Raw genomic sequence first — 18,118 nt, forward strand, 5'->3', positions numbered from 1 at the left:
TTTCGCTTAACATCATGCTTTCTGGTTCCATCCACATCATTGCAAATGGCAAGATTTCAGTTTTTTTGATGCGGAGTAGTATTCCATTGTGTATATATACCATGTGCATTCTATTATATATGTGTGTGTGTGTATATATATATGTATATATATAAAGTCATTTAGATATGTCAAATACATTCTTTGCAAATACTTTCTCCAGTCTGTGACTTCTCTTTTTATTCTTTAAAAGTGTCTTTCAAAAAGAGCAGAAATTTTGGGGCGCCTGGGTGGCTCAGTCTTTGGGCATCTGCCTTCAGCTCAGGGCGTGATCCCGGAGTCCTGGGGTGGAGCCCCGCATCAGGCTCCTCCACTGGTAGCCTGCTTCTTCCTCTCCCACTCCCCCTGCCTGTGTTCCCTCTCGCTGGCTGTCTCTCTCTGTCAAATGAATAAATAAAATCTTTAAAAACAAAAACAAAAAAAATTTTTTTAATTTTGATAAAGTACAGTTTATCAGTTTTTTCTATTATATATCAGATGTTTATTTTCTTCTAGTAGTTATATAGTACTAGATTTTACATTTAAGTCTCTGATCCTTTTGTGTGCATTTTTGCATATCATAGGAGGTACAGATCAAAGTTCAGGGTTTTTTTGCATATGGGTATCCAGTTCAGACACCATTTGTTGAAAATACTTTTCTCCACTGAATTGATTTTGCAACTTTGTCAAAAAATAATTTGTTCATATATGCATGGGTCTATTTCTGAACTTTGTATACTATTCCATTGCTCTTTCTCTCCGTAAGCCATTGCTACACCATCTTGATAATGGTAGCTTTATAGAAGTCTTGAAATTACATAATGTTAGTCTTCCACCTTTGTTCTTTTTCAGTCAGTTTGGCTTTTCTAGGTTCTTTGAATTTCCCTAGGAACTTTAGAATCACTTTGTCCATTTCTACAAAAATACTTCTGGAATTTTGATTTTAATTATATCAAATTATAGATAAACTTGGAGACAATTAACACTTTAGCAATTTTAAGTCTTTGAGCCCATAAAAACAGTATAGCTTTCCATTAATTTAGGTCTTCATTAATTACTCTCAGCTATATTATATAGTTCAGTATATAGATTTTGTCAGATCTGTTAGGGGGTATAGCTCAGTGGTAGAGCATTTTGACTATCTTTTGTCGGATTTATGCCTAAGTATCTTATATTTTGGTGCTCTTTTAAATGTTATTTTCAGCTCAATTTCTGGTTAACACTAATATATGGAAATATAACTGATTTGTATGTTGACCCTGTATCTTGCAACTTTGCTAAACTCGTTTATTAGTTCCAGCAGCTTTTTTGTAGATTGCATCAAATTTTCTTTTTTTTTTTTTTTTAAGATTTTATTTATTTATTTGACAGAGAGAGAGAGACAGCCAGCGAGAGAGGGAACACAAGCAGGGGGAGTGGGAGAGGAAGAAGCAGGCTCCCAGCGGAGCAGGGAGCCCAATGCGGGGCTCAATCCTAGGACCCTGGGATCACGCCCTGAGCCGAAGGCAGACACTTCACAACTAAGCCACCCAGGCGCCCCTGCATCAAATTTTCTAAATAGGCAATCATGCCATCTGTGAATATAATAGTTTTATTTCTTTTGCAATTTGAACAGCTTTTATTTCTTTTTCTTGACTTACTACACTGGCTTAAAACCTCTAACACAGTGTTCAGTAGAAGTGGTGAGAGAGAACATCCTTGCCTCTTTTCATTAAATGTGACGTTAGCTCTAGGTTTCTTGTAGATTCCCTTTATCAAGTTGAGGAAATTCTATAACCTAGTAGTTTCCTACTACTTAAAAAGTTGTTGAAACCTTGTTGAAAGGTTTTTATCAGAGGGGATATTAGATTTTCTTAAATGCCTTTTCTGTATCTTTTGAGAGATCGTATGGTATTCTTTTTTAGTTCTGGTTTGTCAGTGTGGTGAATTATATTGAATGATTATGAATGTTAAACCAATCTTGCGTGTTTGTGAAAAACCCCACTTGGTCATAGTGTATTCTTTTTATATAGTGTTGGGTTTGATTTGCTAAAATTGTGTTAAGAAATTTTTGCATCTAGGGGCGCCTGGGTAGCGCAGTCGTTAAGCATCTGCCTTCGGCTCAGGGCGTGATCCCGGCGTTCCGGGATCGAGTCCCACATCGGGCTCCTCGGCTGAGAGCCTGCTTCTTCCTCTCCCACTCCCCCTGCTTGTGTTCCCTCTCTCGCTGGCTGTCTCTCTGTCACATAAATAAATAAAATCTTTAAAAAAAAAAAAAAAAAAGAAATTTTTGCATCTGGGGGGGCCCCTGGGTGGCCCAGTTGGTTAAGCATCTGCCTTTGGCTCAGGCCATGATCTCAAGGGTCCTGGGATTGAGCCCCACATCAGGCTCTCTGCTCAGCAGGGAGTCTGCTTCTCCCTCTGCCCCTCCCCCTTCCCCTGCTCATGCTCTCGCGCTTGTGCACTCTTTCTCTCACATAAACAAAATCTTAAAGAAATTTTTGCATTTATGCTCATGAGCCATATTTATTGCTCGGTAGTTTTCTTGTAATGTCTTTGTATAGTTTTGGAGTCCAGGTAATACCTCCTGGCCTTCTAAAATGTGTTGAAAGACATTACCTTCTCATTTTATTGGAAGAATGTGTGTAGAATTGGTATTATTTCTTGTTAATGTTTGGCAGAATTCCCCAGTGATGCCATCTGGGCCTGGAATTTTCTGAGTGGGAAGCATTTTATTTATGTCTTACCTCTTAATAGATATAAGGCTATCAGTTCATTTTTTGAATGAACTCTGGTAGTTTGTGTCTTTGGAAGAATTTGTCCACTTTATCTAAATTATCTAATTTATTGGCATACTGTTGTTTATAATGCTCCTTTATTATCCTTTTAATGTCTGTAGAATCTGTAGTGATGTCATCTCTCTCATTCTTTGTACTGGCAGTTTTTTTACTCTTTCACCTTTTCTTGATTAATCTAGTTAGAGTTTTGTGTTTTATTGATACTGTCCAAGAACTTTGGCTTCATTAATTTTCTCTGTTATTTTTCTGTTACATGTTTAACTGATGTCTGCTCTGATTTTTTTTTAAATATTTTATTTATTTATTTATTTATTTATTTGTTTATTTATTTGAGAGAGAGCAGGGGGAGGGGCAGAGGGACAAGCAGACTCCCTGCTGAGTGGGGAGCCCGACACGGCTTGATCACAGGACCCTGAGATCATGACCTGAGCTGAAGTCAGACACTCAACTGACTGAGCCACCCCAGTGTCCCGATGTCTGCTCTGATTTTTATTATTTTCTTTCTTCTGTTTACTTGGGGTCCAGGTTCTTTTTCTAATTTTTTAAGGTTGCAGCTGAGATCACTGATTTGTCATCTTCTTTTCTAACATAGGCACTTTCATACTATGTATTACTTTAGTTGGATCCCATAAGTTTTGTTTGTTGGTGGTGGTGGTTTTTTTTTTAGATCCCACAAGGTTTGATTTTCATTCAGTTCAAAATACTTTCTAATTTCCCTGTTGATTTCTTCTTTGATTCATTTAGAAGTGTGTTTATTTTACAAATATTGAAGGTTTGCCCAGTATCTTTCTTTTCCAATATCTTTTGTTATTGTTTTTAATATAATTACCTTGTAGTCAGAAAACATAAAAGTGACTTGAATCCTTTAAAATGTAATGGAGGGCACCTGATGGCTCAGTAGGCTAAGCATCCAGCTCTTGATTTCATCTCGGGTCATGATCTCAGGGTCATGAGATCAAGCCCTGTGTCAGACTGCATGCTTGGCAGGGACTGTGCTTGAGATTCTCTCTCTCCCTGTGCCCCTCCCCCTCCTTGTGTGCATGCACACACTCTCTCAAAATAAATAAATAAATCTTAAAACGTATCAGGATTGTTTTGTGGCCCAGGACTTGGTTTATCTCCATGCATGTTCCACATGTACTTGAAAAGAATATGTATTCTGCTGTTGTTGTGTGAGTGTTCTATAAATGTCAAGAAGATCTGATTGGTTAATAGTGTTTAAGTCTTCTATATTTTTATTGATTTTTTTGTCTACTTGGTCTACCAATTACTGAGAGAGGGATGTTGAAATGCCTATATATATTACACACTTATTGAGGTATAGTTCACATATACCGTACAGTTCATCCATTTAAAGTGTACAGCCAGATGTTTTTTTATCTTCACTATCCAATTTTAGAACATTTTAGTCCCCCTACAAAAAAACCCCATACTCATTAGTATTCACCCCCCATTTCCCACCACCACCACCACAGTCCTAAACAACAACTAATGTATTGTCTGTCCCTATAGATTTGCTTATACTGGATGTTTTGTATAAGTGGAATCATGTAATATGTGGTCTCTTATAATTGGCTTCTTTCACTTAGCCTGATATTTTCATGTTTTAGCCATGTCATAACAGGTAGCGTTAGAACTTCACTCCTTTTTATTGCCCTATAATAATTCCATTGTATGGATATATACTACATTTTATTCATCTGTTCCATCAGTTGATGGACATTTGGATTGTTTCCACTTTTTGGCTATTATGAATAATGTTTCTGATAAATATTGCTGTACACAAATTTTTGTGTTGTTTATGTTTTTATTTCTCTAGCGTTTGCCTAAGAGTGGAATTGCTGGGTCATATAATAATTCTATGTTTAGCTTTTTGAGGAACTGCCAAACTGTTTTCCCAAGTGGCTGCACCATTCTTCATTCCCACTAGGAATGTAGGAAGGTTCCAATTTCTCCATGTCCTTGCGAGTATTTGTTACTGTATTCTTTATGATAGCTATCCTCGTGGGTTCAGTGTGGGTTTGATTTGTACTTCCCTAATGACTAATGATGCAGAGCATCTTGTTATGTGCTTACTGAGCATTTGTAGTCTTCAGAGAGATGTCTGTTCGGATCCCTTGTTTTTCAGTTGGGCTGTTTTTTAATTATTGAGTTAAAATTCTTCGTACTATATTTGGACACAAATACCTTATCAGATACATGATTTGCAAATATATTCTCATTTTGTTACTTTTGTCACTTTCTTGGTACCATTTACAGCATAAAGGTTTCTAATTCTGAATAGTACCACTTACCTGTTGTTTCTTTGTCACTTGTGCTTTTGGTTGAGAAATCATTGCCTAACCCAAGGTCACAAAGATTTACTCCTGTTTTCTTTTCTTTTTTTTTTTTTTTTAAGTTTTTATTTTAGTTTCAGTTAGTTAACGTACAGTACATACAGTGTTATATTAGTAATCAGTTTCAGGCATACAGAACAGTGATTCAGCACTTCATACATCACCCAGTGCTCATGATAAGTGCCCTCCTTCATTTCCATCACCTATTTAACTCCTGTTTTCTTCTAAGAGTTTTAAGACACTTTCTCACTTTTCTGAAACAATCATTTATTTTTTTCTCTGTAAACCTTCTTTACCACCTTGCCCCCACCTCAGCTGATGACCTCAGCACTTTTTTGTTGAGAAACTAGAAGCATTCAGAAAGAAATCCCTCTTCTTGCAGTCTTCAGATCTATGAATGGGCCTGTGTCTCTTCTCATCTTCTTCACTCTGTTGCTCTAACAAGGATCAGCCCCTTCATCTGGGTTCTGGATCTCTATCCCTCCCTTCTTCTGAACTTCTTCTGTCCCCTTCAGCCTCTTTCTTCTTGTGTCAGCATATAAACATGCTTTAGTGTTTCCCATCTTTAAAAAACTATCCTTTGGCCGCAAATGTCCCTACTCCCCTTCACAGCCAGACTTCATAGGCATTTCCTCTCACACTGCCTCCACATCTCACCAGTAATTCCTCTTCTGCTCCCTCAAATTGCTTGTGTTTGCATCACTCCACTGAACAGCTTTTTTGTTTTTTAAGATTTTATTTTAATTTAATTTAATTTTATTTTATTTTTTTATTTTGAGAGAAAGAGAGCATGAACAAGGAGGGGCAGAGGGAGAGAGAATCCCAGTCTCATGACCCTGACTGAGATCATGACCTGAGCCTAAATCAAGAGTTGGGTGCCCAACTAACCGAGCCACCCAGGTGCCTCTCCACTAAATAGTTTTAATCAGATCACCAGCTCTCTCCATGTTGCCACGTCCACGGTTGCCTTTTTTCCTTATTTAAGCTCAGCAGAATTCGCCAGTTTCCACACTTTCTCAAAGTACTTCTCTCTCCACTTCTGTGATACCACACACTCCTGGTTCTCCCCTACCTCCCTGGTTATTGCTTCCATTCCCTTCTGCTGGCTCTAGTTTGACTCTTTTTACTAGTTACTAGATATTAGAGTGCCACTGAATTAAGTAAGACCTGGGCCGCCTTCCCTGTCAATCCTAGGTAACCTCATCCATTTTTATGACTTTTAAATATTATTTGTGTGCTGTACACTGGTGGGTCTAACTGCTTTCTTTAATTATGGGTATCTCTAACATCCGTCCCAAAATTAACATGCTCTGTACTCTGCTCTTCCTCACCTCACCTCATTAAATGACACCCAGCCATCCATTTGTTCAGGCCCCCAAACCTATGATTCATCCATCTTTCTTCCCTTATGTCTTCTCTCATATCTAGTCCACCACCAGGTTCTCCCTGTTCTACTTCCAAAATATATAGCTAAAATCTATCCACTCTTCTCCATTCTGACTGCCCCCAGCCGAATCTGAATGACCATCATCTCGCACTTGAACCTTCAAGTTAGCTTCCTGCAGAGACTCTCTGCCTGTACTTTTGCCCCACCCCAATCCATTTTCTATGCAGTAAAAGTGTTCCTCTTTTTAAAATACAGTATACTGTGTTATTCCCCTGCTTGACCTTCAGTGGCTTCCCATTTCATCTGAAGTTAAAATCCAAGCTCCTTATCTTGCTTTATGAAAGTACTGCATGATCTAGCTCCTGCCAGTCTCTCCAGCCTTGTCACACCATTCTGGCCTTTTGCATGGCCAGCTCCTTCTCATTTTTCATATCTCACCTTTCACTTCAGTCCTCCAAGAGGCTTTTCCTGACTGCTAGCTTCGGTCGTGCCTGTGCACACACACATTATTCTCATCGTGGCATAATGGATTCATAACCTTATGGGGCTCTGGTACAGGTGACGCTTAGCTTGTTCGTTATTCATGCCTCTCTTTCCCCCTGGAAAGTAAGTAAGGATCTTGTTTGCCTAGCTTACTGTTATAGTCCCAGTTCCTAGTACTTGCCTGGCACATGGTAGGCACTTAATTAAAGCTTGCTGAGAGGGGCGCCTGGGAGGCTCAGTCAGTTGAGCATCCAACTCTTGATTTCAGCTCAGGTCATGATCTCAGGGTCGTGAGATCGAGCCCTGCATCAGGCTCTGTGCTCAGTGTGGAGCCTGCTTAAGATTCTCTCTCTCTCTCTCCCTTTGCCTGCCAACCTTCCCCCCCACCCCTGCTCGCACTTGCGTGCGCGCGCACACACTCTCTCTCTCTCTCAAAAAATGAAAATAAAAAATCAAGCTTGCTGTGAAGAGAGGGGTGGGAAAGGAAGGAAAAGAACACATTGAAAATAAGGAATTTGCTGTTTTAAAAAAGTTCTATACTGAACTAGTAGAAGCAGAAGAGAGAAAAACTATTTTATGGAACCAGACGATTGCAGCCTCTTGGTGCTTTCCTGGTTGTGAAGCAAACACTAAAACCAAGTCTAAAGGCTTCACCATTTTAAACTTTCAGCAGCTGCCCCATTTCTTGCCTTTTTCTTTTTCTTTTTTTAAGATTTTATTTATTTATTTGAGAGAGAAAGTGGGAGAGGGAGAAGCATTGGCTCCCACTGAGCAGGGAGCCTGATGTGGGCTCGATCCCAGGACCCTGAGATCATGACCTGAGCCAAAAGCAGACATTTAACCGACTGAGCCACTCAGGTGCCCCCTTGCCTTTTTCTTCGTGTGTTTCGTCCTTCTAACTCTTCCTCGACGATCAGAGGACAGCATTTCCAGACTGTGCCAAGTTCCTTTCTTTGGTTTTGTGTGCTCAAAATCCTTGGTCCGCTGCACTTGATAGGCTCCAGGTGCAGAAACTTGGCCTGTCATAGAGAGATCATCAGGAAACAAATGCAGACTGATTATTAGCCCATGTTTTAAGCACTTAACAACAGATCTGAGGAAAATTAAAGCAGACTAAGGAGATGGAGTGTGATCAAAGGACAGGGATGTTAGGTGGGATGGGCATTCTGAGGGAAGTAGCCCAGGAACCAGGACCCAAATGAGGTGAAGGAGCAAGTCATGTGACGTTGTGGAGGATGAGCATCCCAGACGTTTGAGGGATTAACCAGCTTTTCATTTTGCTCTGTAATCCCCCTTTAATCAGCGTGTCCCTTTTCTAGACCAGACCGTAATTCTACCATTGATTTTTAAGGCCCAGCTTAGGGCCTTCTGTACTGTTGTGCAGGTTGTGTACTGCACACCTCTAGGGGACACTGTTCACATGTATTATCATTGTAGGTTTGACTATTTCTTACCACAGTTTTCCAGCAGATGGCAGTAAGGTTCATGAGGACAGGGTGGCTTTTGCTGATCTAGATTTGCATATAGGCAAGTGTCATTACCCCTTTTCGATACATTGAGGTATTTTCTCTCTGGGCCTCAGTCTTACCCTGTAAGCTTCTTTTTTCTCTTTCTGTCTTTCAAATATTTCAAACTTAAAGAATTGCCAGTATAGTACAAAAAACTTCCATATACCCTTCACTCTAGTTCACCAGTTGTCAACATTTGCCTATTTTGCTTTATCTCTCCCTCCCCCTCTCCATAAATACATGTTTTTTTCTTTCTTCCTTTTTTTTTTTTAAGATTTTATTTATTTATTTGAGAGAGAGAGAGATAGAGAAGAGAGCATGAACGGGACAGAGGGAGGAGAAGCAGACTCCTGGATGAGCAGGGAGCTCGACACGGGGCTCGATCCCAGGACCCTGAAATCATGACCTGAGCTGAAGGCAGACACTTAACTGACTGAGCCACCCAGGCACCTGATACATGTTTTTTCCTGAACTATTCAAGAGCTGATTGCAAACATCCTGCCCCTTTATACCCTTGCTTTGGAGTGTTTTTGTCTTCGTTTTTATGAACAAGAATTTTGTTCAAGAATTTACATAGCCACAGTACACTTATCATATTTAGTCAATTTCATATTGATGCAGTATAGTTGATCCTTGAACATCATGGTAACGGACACTGAGCGCCATGTAGTCGAAAATTCACATATAACTTTTGATTCTCCAAAGACATAACTACTAATAGCATACTGTTAACCAGAAGCCTTACAGCTAACACGAAGTCCGCTAACACATATCTTGTATATATGCATTGTATACTATATTCTTAGAGTAAGCCAGGGAATAGAAAATGTTATTAAGAAAGTCAAAAGGAAGAAAAAAATACATGTACAAATACTCTACTGTATTTGTGCAGGTCGTGTGCTGCTCACGTCTAGGGGACACCGTTCACATGTGTTATCATTGTAGGTTTGACTATTTATCAGAAAAAAACCCACACGAAAATGACCCATGCAGCTCAAACACGTGTTGTTCACGGACCCACCTGTGGTTTTATCAGTTATATAGTCCACATTCAAATTTTGCCTGTTGTTCCAGTGGTGTCCTTCAGAGCCGTTTTTACCCCTTTATCCAGTGTTCAGTCTGTATTCATCACAGTTGGCATTTATGTGTTATCAAATCTTATCTCCTTTATTTTTTGCTGTTTTTTTATTGAAGAATAATTAAGTACAATGTTACATTAACTTCAGAGGTACAGTGTAGTGACTCAGCAGTTCTGTACATTACTCAGAAAGTTTACTTACTCTAAATCCCCTTCACGTATTTCAGCCACCCTTCCACCCACCTCCCCTCTGGCAACCACAGTTTGTTCCCTGTAGTTAAGAGTCTGGTTTTTTGTCTCTTTTTTCTTTGCTCATTTGTTTTGTTTATTAAATTCCGCATATGAACGAAATCATAGAGTATTTGTCTTTCTCTGTTTTATTTTATTTAGTGTCGTACCCTCTAAGTCCATCCATGTTGTTGTAAATTTCTCAGTCTGGGTTTGTCTGGTGTTTTCTTATTAGATCTAGGTTCTGTGTTTTTGGCAAGAATACCACAGAAGTGATGTCGTGTCCTCGGTGCATTTCACCAAGAGGCACATGGTATCTGTCCCATTCCGAAGCGTTCTGTTGAAACTGTGCTTGTGGTCTCAGGAACAGTGACGTCTGTATACTTGGACTCTTACTGTAGGAATCCTGCTTAGTATTTGCTCCTATGAGAAGGCAGCACTCTGTTCAGCTTTCCTGTGCAATCAGGTGAGCCTGACTTGCCTCCCAGCTCTCTCTCCTTTGCAGTGTCACTGTCTGGGACTCTCAGCTTCCCGTCGGGAATCATAATGCCTCTTATTTCTCCTAGTGTCACATCCCTTGGCTAGAATCTCTGAACCAGCGATTATTTCTTCTGCACCATCAGCATACCTTTAGTGTGAGAGTTTCAAGTTAGGTTCTGTTGGCTCTAGCAAGGTTAGGCTTCAGAGGTGAGTATTGTAGCTGGAATATGGGGAAGAACTAGGTGCCAGGGGGTCCACTTGAACAGATTCAAGTTCATTTTACCCTCAGTCACAGTCTTAGAGGCTATGATATTTTGGTTGTAGTTAAAATTTGAGTGTTTACGGCGTGTCATTTACAATGCTAAGCATTCTACTGCATTGGCCTCCTATAAAAACAACTCTAGGAAATAGATGTTACTTCATTTTACAAGAGAAAAAACAAAGGTTTAGAAAGGTCATTTAAGACAATATGGCTAAAAATTACCAGGACTCAAACTCCTGTCTCTCCAGCTCCAAAGCCTTGCCCTTTATGAACAGAACCAATAGTGTTGAAGTTAACCTTCACAGATTGAAATTCAAATGTAGTGTCGTTGCTAGATGGAAGGTAATTACTAGCAACCTTTACACACAGTTCTTAAGGTGTCTTTAAGTAGAAGACCTTAGATTTTTCCAGTTTTGATGTCCCCTACCATAAGACCCACTTGCCTGAGACAGTCTTGGTTTATACCCGTTTCCTAACAACTAGTGATAGTGTCCCCATTCATTTTCAGAGGTATTGCAATTTAGATAATGATGTGGTCCCCTACCCATCATTCTTCCTGAATTCTCTTCAGATTAACATGGAGACCGGTGTTTCATTGTACCGAATACGGTTTGGTTTGTTTTTATCCACCACTCTCTTCTGCACCCACCCAATTTATCCATATGTTAGTTTTGGTTTTATAGTGACCAAACGAATTTATCAGCATGGTTTGCTTAATTTAGTCAACAGTTAAGATTTTATCACACTTACTCTACATCCTTTCTGCTGAAACATTTCAAGAAATTGACACTTTATCCCGTTGTACTTCAGTAGCCATCTCTAAAAAAATGTTTCTAAGTTTTTGTGAACCTGTCCAGAAACCACAGGAACCTTTTGCAGTATGAGTCCTCACTCCTGACATACAATTTGATTTTCATTTGTCAGATTCTCTTAAGGAGGGATGTGCCTGTAATTGTGTACTAGTGTAATGCTTCTTGGGTGTGCAGGACACAGCCAAAGAGCAGTCCTGGCCACGTGACCACACGTAACCCGTGTTCCCTTTTCTTTTGGCAGTGCACGATCTGATTTTCTGGCGAGATGTGAAGAAGACTGGCTTTGTCTTTGGCACCACACTGATCATGCTGCTCTCCCTGGCGGCCTTCAGCGTCATCAGTGTGGTTTCTTACCTCATCCTGGCTCTTCTCTCTGTCACCATCAGCTTCAGGGTCTACAAGTCTGTCATCCAAGCTGTACAGAAATCAGAAGAGGGCCATCCGTTCAAGTGAGTGGAAGTATCACAAGTAACACTTGACAGTTTAGAGAAGGGGTTGGCCGAGGCTGGGCAGGTCGACCAATCAGACCTGACTACGAGAAGAATTATAGGGCCTGATGCAGCTGACCCCTTGCGTGAACATCAACTAGAAACCTTGTCACTTCAAAAGGGACCAAGTTAAGGAGCCAGGAACTTTTTGACAAACTAGGGGCTCACACTTGAAGATCAAAGAAGACTGTCTGAATTCCTGAGCAGGGCCTCCAGGACAGCACCCAGTTAGATGGGGTCCCAAGGACACGCTTAAGATCCCTATTACAGTTAAATCTTTTTGTTTGGTTTTGGGTTTGGTTTTGATTTTTTAAACATTTTTTATTTAAATTCAATTAATTAACATATAGTGTATTATTAGTTTCAGAGGTAGAGGTCAGTGATTCATCAGTCTTATATCACACCCAGTGCTCATTACATCACGTGCCTGCCTTAATGTCCATCACCCAGTTACCCCATCCCCCCACCCCCCTCCTCCCATATAGTTAAACCTTAAAACAACTTTGAAATCTCAGTATTGAGGCTGTGCTCTTGGCAATATCAGAATTTGATATGTTTGCTCTTAGTCTTATTACTGATTTCCTTCTTATCTCTCCTTTAGTTTTTCTTTTTCTTTCCCCCCTTTAGTTTTCTTAATACCGGGAGCAAGTCTTGAGGTCGATAGGTCATGCATTTCTAGAATCCACTCACTAGCTTTTCTGACTGTGCTGTAACTTTAACAGATGTTTTCCTCACACTATTCCTCTTGGAAATCTTAACCCATAAACAATTTTAATATTTGCAAATGATACTTTTTTCAAAACCTTTTCCTCATAGGGAAAGAAACTCTTATGTGACCTCTCAAGACTATGACAGAATAGGTGTCTGGCTGCAGCTCTGGTCCTTTTATTTTCTTGTGATGAAACTAGAAGACAATTTAAACTATATGTGGCAGTTAAAAAGTTATCGCAAATTAATTTTAACAGATCAGTAGCTGTTCACTGAGTGAATAAATGTGACTTTTGCCACAAGCTCAGATGTCTTAGCAGGACACCCTCTTCTGCAGGACACTGTTGGGGATTCTAAAATGTGTTTTGTCAAGTTGAATGAATTACGCCATCTAATTTTTATAACTTTTGTATTTGGTAGTAAATATTTTCTTAATAAATAGAAAGGAAAGCATGCCTGTTCCTTTCCTATTTTTCCCACAAGACTATAGACTCTTTAAGGCAAAAGCAGCCTTCTCTTTCCTGATATGCCAGCACATAGCAGAGGGGCTGAACTCAGTAGGCCCTCAGTAAGTACTGAGTGAATAAACAAGTTATGAGCACATGGCTGCATCTCAGTTCTGTAGTGCATCTGCGAACAGAACCCAAGTCCTTCTGTCTTTTTCTATAGTTGTCCACCCTGGCAAACTCAGTGTCTCTACCCTCCTTTTTCTTTTGTTAACAAATATTTTATAATGCCTATTTTATCATTTCGAAATGAAATTCATAGATATCTATAAACAAAATTTCAAAAATAGACTATAATTGTAATATAAAGGAATGATAAGATAGAAGGTCATTCATAGTAAAATAATATATATTCCAGTCAGTATTTAACTGCTTGGACATGACTACACACACACGCACACACAAAACAGTAAAGACATTAGATACTTGTACTTAGATGTGTAATCTCCAGTACAGATACGATTTTCCAAAGTCGTGTAAAATATCTCTGTAAAAGTTTAGCATAAACAAAATACAGTCTTTTTAGAAAATTCAGGATATGTTAAAGCTGGGAAAAATACCTTGTTTTTATATGTTCTTGGATTTTGATAATTACAAATGTGTTTACCTTCATGAATATCCTATGAGGCAATAAAAGCTATGCAGGGCATAGGACAAGTCTTTATTATGTATGAAGACATCTGGCATTCTTGTCTCTGCCCGCAGGAAGACAGCGGTGCCCTCTCCCCACCCCATGACAGCAAAACATGCCCCTACACGTCTCTAAAATGTGCCCTTGGGGGAATTTCACACTCTAAATAACTGCTCTACTAATAGAAAGAGATCTTCCTTGTCAAACGTGTGACTGTTGTTTCTTCTTTTGGAAGAGCCTACCTGGATGTAGACATTACTCTGTCCTCAGAAGCTTTCCATAATTACGTGAATGCTGCCATGGTGCACATCAACAGAGCCCTGAAACTCATTATTCGTCTCTTTCTGGTGGAAGATTTGGTTGACTCCTTAAAGGTTAGTTGCTTCTACAGTCTTTGGTGGTGAGGCTGAGGAAAACCGGGGACTAGGTTATAATTGAGAGGAAAAATAGTAAATAGGATTTTATCACACAAAAACAAATGTATGCTTATCTCAGTCAACCTGTGAAAAGTGGGGATAGGAGTCAGTGGAGAAGACATGTCCTACACCTGTAGAACTAAGTGCCCTCCCAGCAAGGGCAGCGTCATTGACAGAAATGCAGTCGGTCTGTCTTTGAGCTTAAGAAAACTACAGAGTTCTCTGATGCACCCTGCACATATATGGTGCAGACGAGGTGTGACCTTCGTTGTGAAATTACAGTTATGTATGGCATACATCACGAAATGTATGCAGACTTAATTGGCAAGAGGAGAATGGCAGCAGTTAACCTAAATTTCGCATTATGATTATTCTTGCTTAACCCTCTGGTGTTGGCCTTCACAGCTGGCTGTCTTCATGTGGCTGATGACCTATGTCGGTGCCGTTTTCAATGGAATCACCCTTCTGATTCTTGGTAAGGTGACAAGGAAAATGTCTCCATGCTCTTTGAAGTACAGCTAGCCCTTGAACAGCACAGGTTTGAACTGTGGGGGTCCACTTATATGCAGATTGTTTACAGGACAGTGTTGTAAATGTATTTTCTCTTAGGATTTTCTGACTGACATTTTCTTTTTCTCTAGCTTACCCTATTGTAAGAGCACAGCACATAATACATATAACAATAGAAAATGTGTGTTAATCGACTGTTTGTGCTCTTGGTAACGCTTCTGGCCAACGGTAGGCTGTTAGTAAAGTTTCGGGGGAAGTCTAAAGTTATGTGCAGATTTTTGACTGTTTGGGGTATCCATGCCCCTAATCCCCACAATGTTCAAGGATGATCTGTAATTGGTAGAAGTAGGAACCAAGAGAATGTCCAGCATGTCTCCACTCCTTCCATGTGGCCCAACCTTTAACATCCATAAACCTTGAGTTAGATGTTGGAAGAACCTGTGTTTGTGGCCATAGGTTTTTTTGAAAGGTCCTAACTATAAAGAAATATCAAAAGAGCTAGAAGTAAAGGAGAGTTGTCTACATTTGGTTTAAATATAGGGATCTTATAGACATCATTTCATAATTTGGAAATTATTTGTGATACAAAGAAAGCCTGTGTACCTATAGCTAACTCTCCTTAATTGAGAGCCCTACGGCCCTATGTAGGATTTCTCATATTGCAGATCTGTGTTACTTGAGTCTTGGGTCTTTTTGACTGTCTCACATTTACACTTGCCATGTCCTGTGATTCTCTTACAGCCGAACTGCTCATTTTCAGTGTCCCCATTGTCTATGAGAAGTACAAGGTAAGCACCTACCTGTTTCAAATCAGATACGCCTGTTGATGTATGACTAACTTTAGTTCATTTTTTAGGCATTGAAAATTTAGAGTGATCATTTTCTTTCTTTCTTTTTCTTTCTTTTTTTTTTTCTTAAAGATTTATTTATTTTAGAGAGAGAGTGCACAAGTGGGAGGGGCAGAGGGAGGTGGAGAGAGAATCTCAATCAGGCTCCACACTCAGTTTGATCTCACGACTCTGAGATCAAGACCTTAACCATCTGAGCCACCAAGCCTTCCCATGAGCGATCATTTTGTAACCATTTCTGCAGTCTAAGTTTATAAGTCAGGAGCCTGTAAGAAATAGTGGTTTCCTGTACAAGAGAAACTGAATGTTTAGGGGCACCTGGGTGGCTCAGTCGTTAAGCGTCTGCCTTTGGCTCAGGGCGTGATCCCAGGGTCCTGGGATCGAGCTCCGCATCGGGCTCCTCCGTTGGGAGCCTGCTTCTTCCTCTCCCACTCCCCCTGCCTGTGTTCCCTCTCTCGCTGGCTGTGTCTCTCTCTGTCAAATAAATAAAATCCAAAAAAAAAAAAAAAGAGAAACTGAATGTTTAGGAGAGAGAAGGGTAGGAAGGTATATTTTTATGCCTTGTGTGTCTTTTAAGTTTTTCAAGTGGACATTATCTGTTAAAAAAAAAATAAGTTGAAAAATGCTTAAATAAATAAAAGCTGATGTCTGAAAAGAAATTTAAACTATCAAGGCTATTACAGGAATCCATCTGTGTGAAGAGATGTTTCCATTGTGGAATGATGCATGCAGAGCCTTGCTAGATGCTCTGAGGTTATTCTTTATAGATTAAGTCATCAATCACAGACTTTTTAATGTCTTTTGGTATTAAATGAATTAGTCTTACCTAGGAGCCAAAACACATTTGTGGTTACAGAATATAGATTAGATAGATAGTTTTTAGTATTCAAAAAATGCTTTACTCCAGTGTCTGTAAAGGAAACACCTAGCAAGTAAGACCTTAGCAAAAGAAATGTGTGGTTTTTACTTGAACAGAGTGTTATAAGGTGTTCATGGCATTATTTAAAGTCTGAAACCTGAAGGGTTTTTTGGGGTTGGGTTGGGTTGGGTTTATGTGGGCTCAGTGTGGGGCTTGAACTCAAGACCCTGAGATCAAGACATAAACTGATATCAGGAGTCGACTGAGCCACCGAGGCACCCTTGATACCTGAAGTTTTGGGGTTTTTGTTGTTTTGTTTAGTTTTTTAAGATTTTATTTATTTGAGAGAGATAGCAAGGGGGCACACGCAGGGGAAAGAGAGAGAAAAGTGGCCTTCCCGCTGAGCAGTGAGCCTGATGTCTGGGGCTCAATCCCAGGGACCTGGGATCATGACCCAAGCCAAAGGCAGATGCTTAACCAACTGAGCTACCCAGGTGCCCTGATACCTGAAGTTTTTAAAATACTCTTAAAAACTGGACATTACTGGGGCAGCTGGCTGGCTCAGTTGGTAGAGTATGCAACTCTTGATCCCAGGGTCATGAGTTTTAGCCCTGTGCTGGGTGTGGAGCCTACTTAAAATAAAAAATAATAAATTTAAAAAACTGGCATTATTTTCATTTCCCAGAATATGCAATAGTGTTTTTAAAAAATGGTTAAACTAGACAACAGAATATTACCTTCAGGAAAATTGTTAATCTGTGTGTTGCCATAACTGAGTGTCTTCCCTTCCTTAAAGACCCAGATTGATCACTGTGTTGGCATCGCCCGCGATCAGACCAAGTCGATTGTTGAAAAGTAAGTATGCTTTAGTTCCGCATTTTATTGGAACATGTGCTTCTCTTCCCCAGTTATTTTTAGCCTCCTCTATAAAATACTGAGTCAAAGAAAGGAATTTTCATCCTGAAGAAAAGTGTTGGTTAGTAGTTTGATTTTACTATAAATTATTTCATCCTGCTTCCTTAAAAAACATCCTTTGTGTTTTAGATTAAAAAGGATTGATGAAATTAGAACCTTCTCCTTTCTGAATTAGCCTTTTAAGTGTCTGCAGTTGCCCACCCACATGCATCAATTTTAAGCCAAACTCTTCACTCTTTTTTCAGAAATAAGAGTTTTACAGATAAATGACTCAAGGCACATTGCTACCTTCTTAAAACTACCAAATCCCTGTTTTCTCTTTTCTTGGAACCAATTTAATATTAAAATCAAGTAATAAAATATTGGTAGACATTTTTATGACTCCCTCTACCAAGGAACCATTTGGGTTTTTTTGGTTTTTGATTTTTGTCTTTTTTTTTTTTTTTTAACTTATGGAAAACACTAAGGAACCCACACTTCTAATTAAAATGTTAACATTTTTTTCATATTCAGATATTTAAGAAATAATACATCACAAGCAGCTAAATCTCTTTTGTGCAGTCCCACCGCCCCCACCCCAGTCCCTTTCACACCTCAGATTTTAGTGCTTTTTCCAGTTTTGTAAGTGGAAACTAGGAATATATGTGCACAGCTCTGGCTTGATGCCAGGGTCTTTATTTGCGCTTTTGCTTTTTCAGGTGTACAGTAGAGCTAAAACTGGGCAAGGACAGTTAGCACAAATATGTGTCTGGTTGCTGTTTCCTCCTGATTGCGAAATATAGACATAGCTTAGCTTTAAACCGAATATCTTGGTCAGTCCCTGAATGGGATCTAATATTTGTGAGGAGTGGCTCTAGTGATGGGTAAC

General features: G+C 39.6%; 1 protein-coding gene across 3 annotated transcripts in view; it reads left to right on the forward strand.

Moving 5' to 3' along the window:
* The window catches only part of RTN3 (reticulon 3), a 61,096-nt gene that overhangs the window by 40,316 nt on the left and 2,662 nt on the right, over window positions 1-18,118 (forward strand). For all 3 annotated transcript variants that reach the window (XM_026483407.4, XM_057317103.1, XM_057317102.1), the window contains 5 exons: window positions 11,611-11,818; window positions 13,938-14,076; window positions 14,524-14,593; window positions 15,370-15,416; window positions 17,132-17,190. In XM_026483407.4, coding sequence (XP_026339192.1) covers window positions 11,611-11,818; window positions 13,938-14,076; window positions 14,524-14,593; window positions 15,370-15,416; window positions 17,132-17,190 — 523 coding nt within the window. The remainder of the gene's footprint in view (window positions 1-11,610; window positions 11,819-13,937; window positions 14,077-14,523; window positions 14,594-15,369; window positions 15,417-17,131; window positions 17,191-18,118) is intronic.

The sequence above is a fragment of the Ursus arctos genome, unplaced genomic scaffold (assembly GCF_023065955.2).
Source record: "Ursus arctos isolate Adak ecotype North America unplaced genomic scaffold, UrsArc2.0 scaffold_23, whole genome shotgun sequence".
Classification (NCBI taxonomy): domain Eukaryota; kingdom Metazoa; phylum Chordata; class Mammalia; order Carnivora; family Ursidae; genus Ursus; species Ursus arctos.